Source organism: Haliotis asinina, chromosome 16, assembly GCF_037392515.1.
Source record: "Haliotis asinina isolate JCU_RB_2024 chromosome 16, JCU_Hal_asi_v2, whole genome shotgun sequence".
Taxonomy (NCBI): Eukaryota; Metazoa; Mollusca; class Gastropoda; order Lepetellida; family Haliotidae; genus Haliotis; species Haliotis asinina.
This window is the reverse complement of record NC_090295.1, coordinates 24037873-24057488: the sequence shown is the minus strand read 5'-3', so window position 1 is coordinate 24057488 and position 19616 is coordinate 24037873. Positions and strand designations below refer to the sequence as shown.

The following is a 19616-nucleotide window of genomic DNA, read 5'->3' as shown; positions in this document are numbered from 1 at the left end:
GTGTGTCAGGCCTTGAAGATGCCAGCTGGACATTCATCACTCGATCTTGAGGAAATAAAGAGAGTAAACAGCTTCTACAGCAACTTGTCGTACTGAACAGGATCAGACTAAAGAGCTGGCCACAGTCAACTGGGTCAATAACTGTTTGGTTCCTGGGTGTGCAAGTTTCAACAGTTGAAGCATGTCTGAGGTACTTTCAATCTTGTGGCCATTTGAGATTGACTTTCAGCTCTAAACATAATGAAATCATTTGTCACAGTTGCAACTGTTTTGTGTGCATCAATTATTGTGAAATGACATGTTTGTGTGCAGAGGTTGTCTCCCTTGTGTCAAGGCAATTTTGTAGTGTGTGTATATGTATTTTTTTTTTTTCATATTTTGATATAAAAAATGTATTGTGCCATGGCTGACTTGTCTTTATCCTGTGCACTGTGGAGGTAATGTTGCAGCCAACAAAGAAACAACACATTTTGTCATATAGCACTTATTTAATCTTTAAGCAAGTACAGACACAAAGGAACAAGTAGAATCTGAAACAGTTTTGAGAGTAATCCTACTTGAAGTAACAGTGCTTCTCACAAGCATATCTCACAAGACAGGCCTACATATGGAAGGTTGGCAATACACAGCTATATCTCCCCAACATTGTCATAAACCATCCCTCTGTATTCTGCATCACCAAGTATCGTACAGTGACTCCACCTTTCAGGATCAGAACAAAAGTCAGAGTAAAACAAAACACGCCTAGAAAATGTTGTAGTTGGCTGAAGTAACAGTGGAAAACTTATCACAGAAATTTTGTTTTTCCATCTCCTAAATGTACATTTGTTTGGATAAATGGTAAGAAACAACAGCAAGCATTTGAAAATTGCATTCTTGAGCAAACATGCATGAAACTGAGTCTCCGTTAATATTCTTGAAAGCTAACCTTTGACTTTTTGAAAGCTCTCTTGTAAGGCTAGCTGAAAAGCACCTTAAAGGCAACTAGATTTTACATGTCTGCATAAATCGACCCATAAATAGCATTCCCTAGTATGGCACTGTAAATATGGCTGCATCAATGTTTATCCAAACTGCTTTCAGATATACTGTCACTCTTTGGAAATAAGTTATTGCCAAAAATTCTCAAATTAATGGAATTCTCAAAATAATGGCCTGACAAAAAATTATTCCATGTAACTTAAACTTGTGTTTGAAAGCATCAAGCAGCCAGGAAACAAAACTCAAGCTAAGCTCAGCAGGGAAAGAATTGCAGGGTTTATATTATATTCTCCAGAAGACAAATCACAGGTTGTAAACAAAATGTAGTCTTTCAGCATTCTAATCTATAACTTCTTAATACACGGGATCATCTCAAAAACTACAAACCCCACAAATTTCAGTTGTGAAAGTAAAGTACCCCATTTTGACTCATTTCCGATTCAGGTTGTTTTTGAGATGATACCTCAGATGAGCAAAATCCTAGTTTTGCACGTATCCTTAAGCCATTGTTTCAAACAGGATGGCCATCATATGGCTCTCCATCTGTAGATCCACTCACGTGATGTCATGATATTAACAAGCTTCTGCAAACGGCTGTTGTTCAAGGACTCGTATGTACATATATCCCAGTGTTGGAGACCTGGCCCCATCTAACAGTTACCGATTCCATGTCACACTTGCAGTACGATAACCATCTCACAAAATTTCCACGAAGAGATTGATTCATGATTTACAATTTAAATTTTCAAGTACAAGCAACCAGTTCTACAGCAATGGTCGTTGGTATTTGTCAATGACATGTGTATTCTCAACAGTTGTAATGACAGCTTCAAATCATACCAGCGACACAAAATAGCTTGAAAAAATTTCAGCAAAAAAGTTTGATGTTTGGGGTTTTGATTGACAAAATTTGAAATTGCATGAAGAAACTTGCTACAACAACACCATGAGACAGATGGATAATGTTTTGTGTAAGATATTTGAGACATCACTCTTTGTCCCCAGTTTCAAGAAACAAAATAGTAAAATGTTGCATAACTACATTGTTTTGGACTCTCCGAGCCAAAATGATCCTAAGATTGAAGTGTTCTTTCTCCGAAAATTGCTCCACAGAGCATGTTTTTTTGCTTTTAAAGCATACCAATACGTACATTACTGTAATTCCTCTTCCGGCTCATTACAAAGAAACAATACGATACTCGTCACAAGATTAACAATATCAAACAAAGTTCACAAATATTCATGTGGCACAAAACAGTTCACTTAATTTTGAAAAAATAAATAGATTTAAGTTTCTAAAGACATGCAACTGATGTTAATGTCTTCTTTCTCCCTGCATAAGCTAGGAGGAAATGAACATCCGATGATTACTAATGTTCTTAACATTCACATTTAAGAAAATGTTCAACAAAACCAAATTAGATACAGTTTAAGGACAGACAGACAGAAAGACAGTCAGCTGTTTATCAATCTATGAACACAGTATCATCTAGGCATTGGATTTCCATCCGATTACCATAAACGATATTCAACGATTCAAGGTCAGTTCTTTTGTGTTCAAGATTGAAGACACTTGACAATAAAGTGCTTACACTGAAATTCCACACACAAGAATGTTCGTTCTAGTGCTGTTGGCTCTGCCTCTGAACAGTGAACATGTGTCTCATGTGCTTATCTGTTCATAAGATGTGATCACTCCCTTCATAGCTCAAAGAAACAAGAAACAGCCACTGTCGTTCTTGACATTCAGTGTTCCAGAAGAACAGAAGACTGTTTGACATTAACGACAACTGTTTTCTTTTAGTAACCCATACACTACACTATTATACCTCACAGCATACATCCGTGAACATGATAACAACGGCCTTGAAATGTACAAGAAAGGACAAGATACTTGACAGACTGTGGTGTTCAGATAGCTGCAGGGCATGATGGGTGGACACTGACTGCAGTTGAAGAAACATATGGCACACTTTTCACACTAATAATGCACAGCTTTCCTGTGTCTGTCCAGTACTGTACACGGGTCACAGGGTTTGCTATCTGTACACTTGTCAAGAGACTGTACACATGCACAAGGTACACAAGTATGTGTGTACAGTTTCAAAGCCTTACTCTCTGAGGCTGTACACATGTACAAGGTACAGAGGTGTGAGTACAGTTTCACAGTTGCACCTGTACACTTGTTGACAGACTGTATACATGTACAAGGTACACAATTATGTGTACAGTTGTAAGTTTACACTTGTCAAGAGACTACATGTGCAACATAAACAAGTATGTGTGTACAGTTTCACAACCACCAGTTGACATGTGCACCGTTCACAATTAGAATCCTAGAGTACAGTTCCACAAGTGACTGTTCACAAGCAATTTCACATGTACACTGTTCACAAGCACCTGATCACCAGTGACTAGCCACTGTACAGTAATCACAAGTTACTCAACATGTACATGATTCAGCAATCCTACACATTTGCACTGTACACATGTAACTTTATAAGCAAAGTGCATGCTTTACTTATTTACAGCCTGCATAGCATGTTTTGATACAATTGTCAGCGTTTTGCCATAATATATATCTAAAACATCTATTTCGGTGGGTCCCAAATTTGCCCAAGTCACCCCATAGATATATTTTCTCAAAATATTTACACTTGGGGCAGTTTACATACAGGAAGTTCCTTGCCTTCTGAAGGTAGGTAAAGATTATTTTACGAACTCATGAATTATTCACGTTGATCTCAACTCAGCTAATGGGCATGCTATACATATTCATACAAAAAAAGACATGAATATTCATTAGTTTCAGTCTAGTTACATCACACCTTCTCCAAGTACAAGAACAATTAATGTTTTTTATGAAGTGAAATTGCCACAGTTGGTCAGAACTTAACATTTTGTAACTAAGTTAGTGGGATTGGTGTTATTTAGAAAGCATTATCTTCCTCCAAGGATAACATTTACAACAAGGATGATCTTCGACAATAAATGCACACAACCTAGAACAATTATTGTGCGATGAAGGAAAGTACAGCTTGTCCATTATTGGAACAATTACACGAGACAATTACACGGCTGATGGACATGAAATTCTGGTCACTCCAGCTTACAATGACTTGTGAGGGTTGAACATTAACTGTGTGCTATATATTGGAAGTGAACGATGAGGTGGTTACGATTTCAGGTTGGTTATTTGAAACAATTCAACACATGGAAAACACCACTGTTTAAAGGACAAAGTAAATATGCGGACTGACCAATGGCAACCAATCGTCTAAAACATGTAATCTTAAAATGCACACTGGCAATCTTTATGGCAATGAAGTTTAAAATGTTTTTTGTCGCCAATTATCAAAACTATGAACAATGAATGAGTACCCGTGAAGCAGTCGTGGTAATATAATTCATGTGGATAGTACAAAAGCATTAATCATTTTCCCATTTACATTTCTCAGTGCAGAAACAAAAGTTTCTTCCATACAAGAATCCAAAATCTGTCACTGGCTCCTTTTGAAATTTCCTACAACAGATCATCTCCCTGTTAACTTACATAATCTTGGTGGTTTCCTTTCATAAATATGTTTTATCCTTTCATAAATATGCTTTAAAAAAAGTTGGTTGCTTTTTGCACTATCCTCGACATATGGATGAATGTCATGTGCTGAGAGTTTAGTAACAGACCATTGTATGAATCCTGGGGGTGGTGCTCCACCAGCAGATATGATTTCACTTCCAAAACACCCACAATTCCTTCCTTCCTTCTTGGGGCTACATTGTATTGTACTATTTTCTTTCAATGAACAAATATTTTTCAGCCACTGAGAAAGTCTTCCCCTGGGATGATAAAATGATCAGTTCCTCAATGCCCTATATTGTTAATGGAAGAGTTCAAATTGCAGGAAAGGAACTCATTTCTCAATTTTATTCACTTTCGTTGTTTCTAAAAAAATAAACAATTAAAACTGAAGAACGACAATATGACAAATACCTGAAGTCTGTAAAATGGATCATTAATCTAAAATTCATTTATGTTTTGAAACATTGAAACGTGTTCACAGCTTAAATATGTCAATTGTTTGAACATAAGAATATGGCAAGGGGATACAGACTCGGCAAAGTATACCATTCTGGGAAAGAAGAACAACATTATACATCTGTGAAGTCTTCAAACTCCCACTAACCATACAATCTGTATATAATCTACAGAACCATTTCCCTTACAACTTCAACAGACAATAGGCAGCACAAACATAGCATTTCTTTGGTCAAGTTTGTTGGAGACACTGCAATCATCCAATGAAATATATAACTCTTAGCCTACCTAATTAGCAGAACTTGAAATTTTCAACAAGCATAATAAACTATTTAATCCTTAATGATGGATGTTAATAAAAAATAATTTCCTCTTTTTGTCTTTGGGCATATTAGCTAGCCATGCAAGATAATACTGCCACCATTTGTAGATTGAGGTAAAACGGTTTCACTTTTATCACAAAGGGAAAGAAATTGCACACTCTGCCTCCTTTGCCAATTATGGTAACGCACTCATGAGAAAACAAAAAAATAACGTAGAGTCAACCTTTGCCATGATAAAATAATGCTTGGCATTTGGGTGTGAAACTGATTTTCTGCTTGATTCGTATAAAACTTTGAAATTTTGAAATAAAATGTGGTTCATGTGTGTCATCATTTAACCAAAAACCAGTTCTAAACCCTGGTGCTATGAAGTTGAACTTGAGTGATCTTCAACAAGGGCTCTCACTGAAAAAGCAACAGCTTTAACTAGACTATATAAGTTCAAAGAATAGTATGCAGTTAAAACTAAATTATCTGACTTTGTAACAAAGTGTAGTCAAGGACGAATTGTACATAAGTCATATGACATTAAAAATTAATATGAAAAATGCCTATTTTTTTCAATGACAGCCCCAGTTGGTGCGGTGATTGACGCCCCAAATCCTGAACAATTACAGAACGCGGATTGAAGAACACAGACAAAAAGCCTCGAACACTTCTAAACATAGCCACCATTTCAACTATGGTATTTACATGTAAAGTGGACAACTATGTCACAGTAGTCATTAATTACTTGTACTCGGCAATCAACACCGTCAATTGCTAGATGACCCACCACAAATTGACAGCAATTTGGCAATCACTGTTCTCATGCAAAATGTTTTGTTTCTGAAGAAAACTTCTATTCACAATATTAGAAAATGAGTTGCATGTGGTTATGTTCATGGAGAGATTTAAAAATCAGTTGTCGATGAAAGTTCTGCTGCCATCACTGAAGATTATAAAGATTAAATACATGCACTTAATGACTGCATGACATCTGGGTAATAATTTCTTCTGAGATCATAGAATTTTCTGTAGCAAACTAAAAACCACTTGTTGAAGACATCTGTCAACCTGTTCAAGATTTAGACTTTTTCAAGTTATCTCCCCTTTATGGTCCCAAAATGGCTGGTAATTTGACAAGTAATAACATATTCCTACCTATATTTAGTCTAAAGATTGTGATTAAAGTCCTTCCCAGAGATTAACTGGTTCTGCTTATTTATCCTGATTTAACAGTAAATGTGGCATACAAATATTATGTCGAGTGATAGAGGGTCACTGTTGTCAGATAGTGACTGGCTGCCATCTTGAAATTTGATCAAGGTTAATATCTCGCCTTTTGACTAATTACACAATTTAAAACACATCGTCATGACATCCCACAGAGAGATATTGGACAAAGAACTCCTACTGACGATCTTACTTCAACACAGCACATGCCCTCGTCAATATGCTCACCACAGACACCTAGAAAACATGACATCCTGGACAAACTTTAAACATCTCACAGCAGCATTGTAAATACAACTGTCAGAAGTTCCAGTATTGTCTGGTTCAAATGTACCCAGGTACACCTTCAGCAACAAGTGCAACAATGTTTGATGTAGCTGCTTTCCCATTTCATACAGCTGCAACACTGTCCAACTGATACACTGTTTCATACAGCTGCAACACTGTCCAACTGATACACTGTTTCATACAGTTTCAACACTGTCCCTCTGATACTAGTAACATCCTCACCTTCAACAAACATACTACCTTCATTCATTAATGAGCATTTTTCTACAGTAGATTTTGTACTTCTTCCTATCAGGTTTAGGCTGTGCTGTATTGAAGTGAGAAGACTCCTAGCACAAACTAGAACAAGACTATTTCCACGGTAACCACAGAAGACAGAACAGATATAAAATAGCACTATTGTTGCCTTTGCAAAACACCAGAGCTCAAACATACATACTCTATGTAACAAAAGTGGGAAGACAATCCACGCCCAAACAGTGACGTGGACAAACGATACTTTTCTTAACATGCACACGAGACATTTTTGGGTGACATCGCCATGACTTGGTTGACACGGCAACCCTGGAGACGTGGTCAGCAGTGCAGCCTGGATGACAACCTTCCTCTGGTCCATTGCTCCGACGTGTAGTCAAGTGCAGCTTGCTAGTTTAATATCAACAAGAAGGGTGAACCTAGCTAAGCTAAGACCACAAGTTTTGATCAAAACATTACAATCAGGCTGTAGCACCATAAATAGACACGGTTAAAATGAAAAAAAAAAGAGTAATAAAGTGCGACCCGTAAAATAAAACTAAGTCCATAAAATTACAAAAGGTTTGCCATTTTTTTAAACCTACACCATCCAGCGCATTGTTAACATGCGAGAGGCATGTTAATATGACACAAACTGTATAAATACCAAACACGCCACAATGACAACAATAGGTGGGCCATTGACCCTAACAACTCAGCATATAGTTCAGCACATCCCATCATCCCTCTGTACCATAATGGTAGAGTCCTGGCTTGGGGCACAGACCAAGTTGGTTCAAAGGGATGAAAGGCTCCACAATAACAATCACAGCCTTCAAATATGGACAACATTTACACCGTGCAGTGCTGAATCGTCGCCGCATAAACAGTCACAAGATTCAAACGTACATGGGGCACTGAATCGTATGCTTTACGCAAGCACACAGCGTCTCTGCCCTGACCTCTCTTCTAGTCAATCAATAACGTGTTCCCTCTCCTTTTTGGGAGGGAGACATTTAGGGTGTCGGAATGACACAAAGTCCTGTTTTGCAATTCCTTCTGGAAGTTTTTCTGGGGACACTATTCTTGGTGCAGATTTTCCGGTGGTTCCGTTGCACAGCGTGTATTTTTGTTTGCTCTGGAGCAGTTCCGAGATGTTGATGCCTTTTCGTTTGAGTTCTTCTCGGAAAACTGCGTTCTCCCGTTCTGCATCATGGTAAGCACTCTCGAAGTGCTTCAGGCGATTTGCCAAGTCACGGTTTAGCTGAATAAATTTCTCATGAACCTGAAAATATAAAAGATCAAATGTTTACATCCACAGACAACAAAAATATTGTCTGCCAGCAAGGTCAAACAACCACAAACGTAAATAATTAATCCCTTTGGCTCCTACTCAAACTATATTCAATGCACTATGTATGCAAACATGACATAGGCTGTCCAACTGCAAAGCAGAGTTATTTCCCTTGGACCATAGATTGATTTATCATCACCTGGCATCATGGTGCTTTGGAAGACTCAAAACCCACAGTGAACCATCATTATTGGTTCACTGAGTGGAAGTAGAGCTGCAGATAACTCTGCAGGTCTATGAGTTCAAACTTTTTGGATCACTGAGTTCATCTCACCTGGGTATCCTAATTTTCCTTCTAGTTACCTCACAAACTGTACCCACCTCACTGACACTCAAATGGGTATTTACCATTTTCCATTAACTGTAAAAATGTAATCAAGTTTTAATGTTGCTTGTTATTTATATGTGTTTGTTATTTATATGTGATGTGTAATATGTGAAACGGTAAGAAAGACATGATGTCACAAAGTTCAAGTGCTAAAATAGAACCTGTAAATATACATCAGTTGTTTTATCTTAACCACTGGTACGCAAACTAACATATGGCATTTGTGTGAATAGGCATATAAGATGAAATTTATTGAGCAAATACAAAAATTCAAAAATACTTGTATGCAATAGACATAATAAGAACTGAATTTTCACTTAAATATTAGCATATTAAGCAGTTTATCTGTACGCCTGTGGAAGATACACTCACTGGATTTCATGATAAAAGCGCACATTTAACACATGAAAAAGACTAGGCAATGGAGAAATCTCATCCATTGTCTTAATTTACTTTATGAATTTCTGCTCCCATGGAAGAATTGATGCTCTAAACAAATCTGGAAATGAAATGCTAAATGACATCTTCAAAATGAAAAGTGCAATATTCATTCTAACACTACACTCAGGGCATCTGTGATAAGAAATGTCATCACTTTGGAGTACCGTCATCTCATCCATTGTCTTTGAGATCAAACAATGGAGGATATCACGTTACCATGTCAACCAGACAAGGGAATGGCTTTTTGATCAAAATAAATATAAGAAAATTGAGTACAAAGCATTTGATTTTTAAAATCCGAAATAAAATAAACAAATTCACACAGTGAAGTTTCATTGGTTTCAAATCTGATTTGATCACGTTTGAACAGAACATCACACACATTCAGCTACTCTCAGAAAAAAAGTGAAAATCAGGTGGATTGTGTTCCAGTCCTGGCATTCTGTTCCATAACATATTAATATGCCTAGCAACTGTCTCACAGTTCCTCAATAACTTTACATTCCCTACTGTCTTGGCCTCCCTGCAATAGCTGAACCCTAAATGAAGCAAGTCTAGAATTCCTCAAGTTCTGAATTTATTATCTCACTTGGGATCCTTTCAATATAAATGTGTTTGTTACCATCAAAATTATGTATATTCAGAGATTAAGCGCAGTCTAGCCTGGTGGTAGCCCCAGGAACAACAACCAATGGTGCTACAGTATGTCTCACAGTCTCTGAACCACATTATTTTCCCTACCACCTAGCCCTCCTTGCAATGCTTAAGCTCTAAATGAAGCAAGTCTAGATTTCTAGGTTCTGAGTTTCCATTCTGTATAGCACTCCTTTTCGATATTATACGGAAATGTTTGTTTCTATAAAAATTATATACATTCCGAGGCTAAGTGTTTGTCTATAATGGTTGGGGATCCTTTCCAATTCAATGGGTTTAATTGGTACTATCCATGTTATACATATTTAGAGAATAACCATTGGTTTAGGGACCACAAGCTTGATGTCACCATGTTCATCATGCTGATATTAATGTCAGTTGGCATCAGTGAGTAAAAGTGGGTATGAAGGAAGATGCTCTGCCCAGAGTGAGTTTACTTTTATGCTGCACTCAGCAATATTCCAGTTATATGGCGGTGGTCTGTAAATAATTGAGTCTGGACCAGACAATCCAGTGATCAACAACATGAGCATCGATCTAAGCAATTGGGAACCGATGACATTTGTCAACCAACTCAGTGAGCCTGACCACTCAATCCCCTTCGTCGCCTCTTACGACAAGCATAGTCGCCTTTTATGGCAAGCATGAGTTGTTGAAGGCCTATTCTACCTTGGGACCTTCATGGGGCTCTGCCCAGAGCTTATTGTTAAAACAGGGCTTTCAATAACCAGCATGAAAAAAGCTGTGAATTATTTGAACTAATGGTGTCAATAATACACATCCCTGATCCTTTTAAACACAATAAACATATGGTGCAATATATCTCAGTCTCTGCTGGCATTCCTGCACATCAAACAACATATAACAGAATAGGTCATAGCTTCATTATCTCTTCAAGACAAGAACAAAACATAGCATCATTTGAACAAAATGTCATTGTGTCTCTTTGGACACGAGAAAAAGGTTATCATTGCCCCTTGTTGATCCAAGATTAGCGCTCAGGTCACAGATAAGTTTCACTGCCCAGGTTGAGCATTCAGACCTCTTCAGTCCTTGCCTTCTTACATGCTATCAGTTACTACTGAATAATACACACTAAGAATGCCCTATGCATTATTAACCAGTATTTAAAATGAAACAGTTGAACTTGGTGAACTCTGTCCCTAGAATGTAATACTGAAACTACATATATATATCCTGCTGAATATATGATAAACAGTTATCCTAATGCAGCAAGCTCTGAGTCTCATACAACAGCTGTTGAATACTCCATCATTTACACCACTACAGGTTCCATCAGTCAAAACAGCATCAGTGCACACTAAAGTCTCATTTCATTTCAGACCAATGAATTTCATGCTAAAACAAAATCTAATAACTGCAACAAATCAAATTTTGCACAGTCACATGAAATCAACAGACCAACTCGGATGATCTGCTTCAGAATTTTGGACACCCGAATAAAAAAGATGTTTTAAAAACGATCAGTATTTTGTTGTCACTTTTTGGTGATTTTTCACCTGGGGCTCCACTTGCTGGTAGAAAAGACGTACTCAACAAGTAAATGTGTTTCCTTAATGCCTTTGCATACCCATGTACCCTTCCTAACTTGAAATTGTCCAATTTAGCAAACATCCACAAGCAAAGCCTATCTGCATCTGCACAATCAGCAACTTAAGTCAGTAAAGCTAGTTCATATTGACATATCAAACAAACAAACCTAAAATAAAGACACTTTAAAAACCCTCTAATCTAATCATGTTTACCTTGTTTCAGATTCAAAAACAAAAAAATATGTACTACAAAACCATAAGTCCATGCTAACTCATAACCATTTTACAACGAAAATGTACAAAACATTCCTAAAATTGCTTGGTGTGTATTTTCAACCATGTCCACCTGTCTATGTTGTACAGAGCTCCCACTAGCTTCCAGACTCCTGATAAGGATCTCACTTTGGCATTTCTACTTTCCCAGTGGGACAGACGGAGCCACAGAACCTCATGTATATGCTTTTGATTTATGCTGAGTAAAAAACCAATAAAAAGCAAATAAATAAGACACAAAATGAGATGGGTGGGGGGTGGGGGGGGAGAAGAGGGGGAAGGTCTGGTTTAAGTTAGTTTCATCCTGCTTTAGTTTGGGGATTTAATTCAATTTTCCCCAAATACCTGCCTGCAAACATGGCACTGTAACTAAACTAACTTTTGTTTTAATTTAATTTCATGGAGGAAAATCTCGTGGCATTTTGTTGACGGAAAAAAAGCTGAATCTTACTCGACCTTTAAATGTTCACAGTTTCTCACAGCCAATATCTCAAGTCCCCAAAGAAGATTTGTCTCACAGTGAGTCTTCATCATGCTTGTGAAGGCTGTGCATGCCTCAACAATGCTTCTGTAAGATCACAAAAAAAATACCCCGTTGCCATGGCAACCATCAATTAGAAATGTCGAGCTCTTAGACAGAAGTGAAGTGATAGTCGCCTCTGCAGGTCTGCTTATGGGAAATGTTATCCAATCAGTGCAAGAAAGTATGGGGAATGAAATATGAAGAAATTGGAGGGATTTATTTTGAAAGAAGAGAGATTACTGCAACATTTCTTAGTCCAGCTTCAACGCCTCTCACTGCTACCTTATCACAGATGTGCCTACCTTTTTTATCATGTAAAACATGAAAGCATTCTATTTTACAAAAACATATCAGCTTTGGGTTTTCATACCCAGGACTTAAATATCTGTTATTTCACTAACTACATAGAGCATATCAAAATGCTTCCAAACCTATAATGTGGATACTTTCATATTTCAAAACTAAATGTTTTGTGCCAGAAAGGATCACTTCCCACATCAAGAAAATAGCTATGCCAAGAAATAAACACCTAACAATCTAAACAACATGAAATGTCTGGATTCAACCCGGAGCATTTCCAAACAACAATTTGTCCAGGGAAAACAAGCCTGATTTTTCCAACCTTGACCTCAAGATCAGGTGAGTCGACAGACATAATTATACAAGTTCCCCTAACACTGCACCAGCCACCCAGCCTACACAGGCGGTCACATGGTGATAGCACAGTGACGCTTGAGTGCTTAGTTGACTTTACCAGCTGACCTGTGGCAGCTCCCCTCCCATTGTACAATTCTGTAGGCTCCGCCACCCGTAAGTCCCCTCCCACAGATGATGCTGTGACCTCAATACAGCCTGTTCATCGCCAACCTCAATACAGAATACTCCTTGGATACTCAGTCACATACAGCCCTTTTTTTTTCACTGTACTAAATTCAGTTTTCATTTACTATGCTTGGATTTGAAATTTGATTTAACTCCCGACTTTGTGAACTCCATAAATGAAACTTATTTACTTTCAATGTTTGAAATATTATCTCGGGAGAAGGCATAGTTAGTGGTTGAATCAGGAACTTGAGGTCAAGATAATATTAAAAAAGACAGTGAAATTTACCTCCTGTATTACAGCCTACAATAATCAAACTTTCAAAAGGATTTGAAATCTGTGTAAAGAGAATTTGAAATTCACACTTCATAACAATTTACACATTAAGTAACTAACCCTTTATCCCTGCAAATGAGAATTTGAATCTGCAATGCACCAACATGCATGTATCAACTATCTGCAATGCATGTACATACACCAACTGTCTCCAATGCACATGCAAGTATTAACTGTCAGTTCCGTACAAATACACAATTAAGCAAAACTCTTACATAAGTATTACAGAAAAAAATATTTTTTCCAATTATTTAAAACCTAAAAATATATTAAAATTCACATAATATAACGAAAACTGAAATACAATAATTTTCAATTCTGATACAACTTTTGTCACTGAAGATTAAAATAATTAATCGACCACAAATTCAGAAAAAGTTTCTCCTAAATCTTATTTAATCGCCTGCATCCTGACATATTGACCCAGACAGTAAACAAACCAAATGGGTCGTGTCTTCAAAATATGAACCCACAAAAACAAACCGACTTAAAGTACTGGCGAACTGGTTGTTTACTCCAAGCACTCACTGCGAAAAAAAAAAAAGCCCGCTAGTCACATGTGAACTAACTCAGTCACCCCTGTAGACACTGTGTCATGATACAGTAGACACCGTGTCTCTCGTGGTCTCCATTCCCTAACCCTTGGTCGAGACAGATATAAATACAAGCTCACAACAATAAAATGTCACAGAATCACTATCTGCGACTATAACACAAGGTTCAGATGAATACCACCTCTAAAGAAATATTCATGTCAGAATCGACAGTGATAAATGTACATTATAGTTGATGAGTGTACCTCGTGGGTAGCGTCTGTCACAAACTTGCTGGAGATAAGGTAATATGAAACGAGGATACAAATTTAAAGTGATGGGATTTTTTAAAAATCTTCCACCAAAATGACACTGGAAAACTCGAGTCAAAATGTCAAGCTGAAAACAACCAAAAAACATTTGGAAACAGTCTTTACAATGCAGCAGTTCTCGGTGAGTAGAGACTAGAATGGTTTCATGTCATTTATTATTAGGTCAACCGATTGAATAGCCACACTAAACAATTATTTTTAAAATTTCAAAATGAACATGTGCATCTTCTTACAAAATTACTTTCACTACATATCCTTCAACAGTTCATTAAGCAAAACATTTAACAAAATGCTTCCAGCAACATGAAGCACTGGAGGCAAATGTACTCTTAATGCCAAATTTCTTTTTCATGAAATATTAGAATAAATATGCTGGTTAAGCACATATCAGTGACATCAGACGTTATCTTGATTGACAGAATGGAAGGTGCATCACATTTTCAAAACAGGATTGTCATTGTTATCTCAGTCTGGTCAACTCGTACAAGTTTCAGGAATAATCAACATGCCAACTAGTCAACTAATCAACATGTAAACAATTGAACGGAAGATGGAACGTTACAGATATAGTCTAAAAATATAAAACAAAGAGAGTGAGTGAGTTTAGTTTTACGTTGCAATCAGCTATACGGCGGCAGTCTGTAAATATTCGAGTCTGGACCAGACAGTCCAGTGATCAACATCATGAGCATCGATCTAAGCAATTGGGAACCAATGAATTGTAACCAAGTCAACGAACCTGACCATGGGATCCCATTAGTCACCTCTTACAACAAGCATAGTCACCTTTTATGGCAAGAATGGGTTACTGAAGGCCTATTCTACCGGGAACCTTCATGCATCATTTACATAAAGAGTAAGATTTGAAAGTTGTATATTTTACAGATGACAAATGGAATACGCATTCCTGCAATTACCAGTTTGTTTTGCTTTCAAAGCCTACAAACATAAAAATATACTTGATAAACTCCTGCATCCATTGTGCTGTTATTATCTTGGAACACAGAATTTATATGCACACATTCACAAACTTTAATAAAAACGGGCCTATAAAATTAAGATTTGTGCAGTCAGAGGACACTTGAGCCATAAACTTTCAACAGTTGATGGCTAAACAATGGGTTCAAGAGTGTAGAAACTACACCATTCTTCCAGTGTCTAAACAGACATTTGTAATGTATGTCATTTATGACATTACACTTTGTTTGTCAAGTATGTAATCTCATAAAATTCAGAGGGTGAATCCTATCATCTTTGACCTTAGTCTGCAACCCTAAAAGAAACAAGTGAAGATTTCCTCCTGTTCTCCATCTCATGGGGGTTCAAATCTGAAGGAACTTTTTGTTTCTATCATGATTATAGATATTGAGAGAGTAAGCATTTGTCTACCAAACACGTAGTAAGCATCTAATCACCAGCACGAAAGTCAGCAATCCACTGCACTAAAATGAAAATCTGACAATTGGTAGCTGGGACCAAGGACTTTGTGTGTTCCTCTGATAAGTGTAATTCTTATATTAACCACTCTGCCAAGCAATTCAAAAATCTGCTGAACGTCAGCTAACTGTGGTACCCTTATACTGTTCCCTGGTTTCATAGACAAATTGATAACTGGAGAGCCATACAAACATGCTGACCAAAGGTTTGTGGCCTAACAAGAGGGTTACATCACTTTTCAATTAGGAGAGCTGACCCACAACTGACCAGGTCAAACCCTCTCCTTATCTGAATATCAACAAAGTGGTTGAAGTGACGGGTTTCATTCAGAAAGAAGTAAGGAAAGTTCACATTCAAAGGTTTTTGGACTGATCGCTTTTGAGTTTGTAAGACAAGTAGAATACCATTATTCATTACATAAATAACAGACAGACAGACAAAGCACAAAGTCAGCAGTTCTAAATTAACTTTACACTTAATGTGACCATCCACACCTCACTGAACATTTAATAAGTGACAATGCATACCTCTCGTAACATTTAATACAACAAATTCCCAAATTTTCCACAATTCATGAACCCAGAAATGTGATCATGCAATGCCTGCAAGCAGCTCCACATTTTTAAAAGAATATTTATCCTTGATTTGCAATTTATCATAAACACAAAATTCAAGGCATTTCTGGAAATGATGAATATTTACAAGGTAGCATTACCACTGAGATCTCTCGAAGCCTTTAAAGCATAAGATACGCTTTCTAGAGAGTGTTTGGATGTAGCAGTCACCCTGTTGAGAAGAAATGCTGCATTAAGGTGAAGCCTCAGCATGATGAGAAACCTGGACACATACACAGATAAGAAGTGTTGTGCCTCAGATGACTCCATTCTCAACTGATCTTAACCAATAGTTCAAAGAAACCCCCACAAACAAAATAATGGTTCCGAAGTGGTCTAAACAGACACCTTTGTCCAAGTTCTGTCCTGTCCCTCTTCGCTTTCCTTTCTAAATCATGGATTTAATTCAATTTAACACCACCAAATCAAGGAAAACATTTGACCAAATAATGGCAAATAAGAAAAAAAAATTGAAAGCAGAAGTGTTCCAACTTCCCTCATAATGGTTAAATTATTTGTCCTGCAAACCTACAGAACATCAGATATAGTGATCAACTTGTGTTTGTTGCTGACCAGACACCATACTTTCCAGTTCAAGGACTCTCGAAACCTGTCCCAAAATGTTTGTCCTAATAGCAGAGACATGACCATCCAAGTGGTGAATGTAGGACATAAAGGTGGACTAATAAAAGCTTTGTACTGATTATCTGTACAGCAAACAATCCCTGGCTGCCACAAAGCAGCTGGAAGGCCTGTTGGTGGATGACACTTCCCATTCTTCCCTGTGTCCAAAACTTGACACTGAGGAACATCAGGGAACAGACTGTGTTCCAGATTTTGGACATGGTACCGACTCCCTTGAACAGGAACTGAACAGAATCTGCTGCACACCTTGTATATTCTTCACTGGTTTCTGAGACAACATTCCTACAAACTGACAGTGAATCATGACATAGAACAGCTATTATGAGTAAGTGCAGGTGTGGTGTGGTGTGGTGTGGTGTGGTGTGTTGTTGCATTTTAATCTCTCATTCAGCAATATTCCAGCAATATGATGAAAGACTGCCTCACAGTCCCTGCACCAGCATTATTTTCTCTACCTCCTAGCTTCTCAACAACGCTAAAGCTCCAAATGAAGCAAGTCTAAATCTCCTTTCATATTGGGCCTCATTTTCAAAGTCATAAGGAATTGTTTGTTTCTATCAAAACCATATATATTTAGAGGCTGAAGTGCTTGTCTGTGACAACAGTTGTAAGTATATAATTACAGTCTAAACCACACAATCCCATGGTTGACGTCAAAAGTATCAATATCACTGAAGACACTCATCAACCAAGTTGGTGAATCGAACCACCACATTCTGTTAGTCACATGGGTTATTGAGGACCAAATCCTCACAGTTTTACACAAACAGTAATCTACAAGTCACCAATCCACACCAACTAGTTACCTGCCTTCGAAGGCAAGCATGTTTTTCTGAAGACTAATTATAACCTGATCTTTGCAGTATTCATGAAGGACTCACACTAACAGTACAGATTATTGTGTGAGCAACATTTCAGCATTTTTCTCATGCCTACTGCTTCACCGACATTTAAGTTCAAATTAAGATGCAACCCACCAGGGCCTAGATTTTCAAGGCTCTCTTAGCACTAAGACGGTCGTAAGTTAATGTTAATTTTAGCTTTGAAAATCTAACCCCAGGTCAAGATGGTAACGTCAATGCAAGAATTGCAGCTTGGGTTGTGTACTCCCCAGGGAGCCGATAACCTCACTTGTAATCATATTTAGAGCCTAAACTCTCTGGTGCACAGACTTGCATTACATGTGCTTATTTTAGAACAGTTGTTAGTATTGTTTTACAGATTTAGATAAAATCAGGGAATATCTACCTCCAGCTGACAACTTAATAGTGTGTCAAGGTTATGTGTCGTTGACTGGGTTATGTCAGAAGTTACATATGGGCCAATTCAAAAGAATCGTGTAACTGTCATTTTCTACATCTTACATTAATTCGGGGTCAGAGGATGATTGGATCCCAAGTCAAACTAAAAGTGACGCCATCTATTAGCTCAAGATACTGTGTGTGCCAACGCTGGACATCACCTGACAAGCATAAATTCATTACAAAATCTTTACTTTATATTCAAATTTTGATTATTAGTATCATTATTACTGACATTACTACAAGCCTGTCAACCTGCTACAATATGTCCATTTAAACACTATACAGACTGTACACACATTGTTAAGACAAAAAATCACCACAACAGAAGCTACCCTTGTTTCTTTACACACAATAAGCATCAAAAACTGCTTTCGATGTTTCTAAATCTCCACATCCACAGAAAACATGGAAACTCTGTGGCCTGACCTTGGTCGGCTGACAACTTGAAAGTTGATGCAAAGCTCCTTACAGCTCCTCACTGTTGGCCCAGTTGGGGAGTTAATGCCAACATGTGGCTCCCTCTAGTGGAGCTATGCCAGAGCCACTAGCAGCCATTTAGCCAAACTTGCCAAGAATTCAACCCAAACAGAGGGTTGTCCAACATGTTTACTTCATCAGGAGTGCAGTCTCTCGATTTGCCTATCCTGCTGACAATGTGGATGTGATTACCCTCCCAGCCTGCTGAGAGTTTCAGTGTCAGACTTTATTTTCCTAACCTACTCACATAAATTCTGTTGTCTATGCATTTTTTCATATAATTCCCAGGACTGCACAGAAAATGTTGTTTATGTAAATTTCAGCAATCTTAACGATTTGCATCTAACAACTCATACCTCACGCTATGACAATACCAACAAAGGTTCAGATCTCTACATATCTGTAAACTGTACCATTGTTATACTTGGAAACAATGAGGTAAACAACAAATTTCATACCATCATTCAATCAGAAGTGGCCTTGCTCCAATGCAGATCTGACCTCCATATACAGTAATTCTATCGATATTGTAAGTTTGATTGTTGTTCAAAGCTACTTTTAACAATATTCTGTCACATGTAAATAATCAAGTTTGCACCAGACAAACCAGTGATCAACATCATAAGCACTGATCGCGATTGTGAAGCAACGTGCCATACAGGTCCGCAGGCCTGACCACCCTGATCAGCAGGTGTGGAAAGAAGTGAATATGATTTTATGACATTTTATCATTATTCCAGTGATATGACTGGGGATGCAAGAAATAAGCTTTATACATTGTAACCATGAGCGGATCTGAATGACGGCTTCTACCGAAAGGCCACCCACACCACCATCCATTATAACAATGTTTAGGTGAAACTTTGGTATCCCAATATATCGTGGTGATGGTATCAGTATTGCAGAAGGTAC

At 37.6% G+C, this 19616-nt stretch overlaps 1 protein-coding gene across 2 annotated transcripts in view; it reads right to left on the bottom strand.

The window, feature by feature from the left end:
- Nucleotides 1–468: 468 nt before the first annotated feature.
- LOC137268017 (ski oncogene-like) overlaps nt 469–19616 on the bottom strand; it is a 45318-nt gene continuing 26170 nt past the window's right edge. Inside the window, exons 7-8 of one of the 2 annotated variants that reach the window (XR_010955018.1) lie at nt 1161–8362; nt 469–1094 (exon numbers count right to left, since the gene is read on the bottom strand). Coding sequence is in view for 1 of the 2 variants with exons in the window: in XM_067802509.1 (XP_067658610.1) it covers nt 8051–8362 (312 nt within the window). In the remaining variant the exon portion in view is untranslated. Of the gene's footprint in view, nt 8363–19616 lie in introns of both variants that reach the window. The other variant, XM_067802509.1, reaches the window with a different exon arrangement.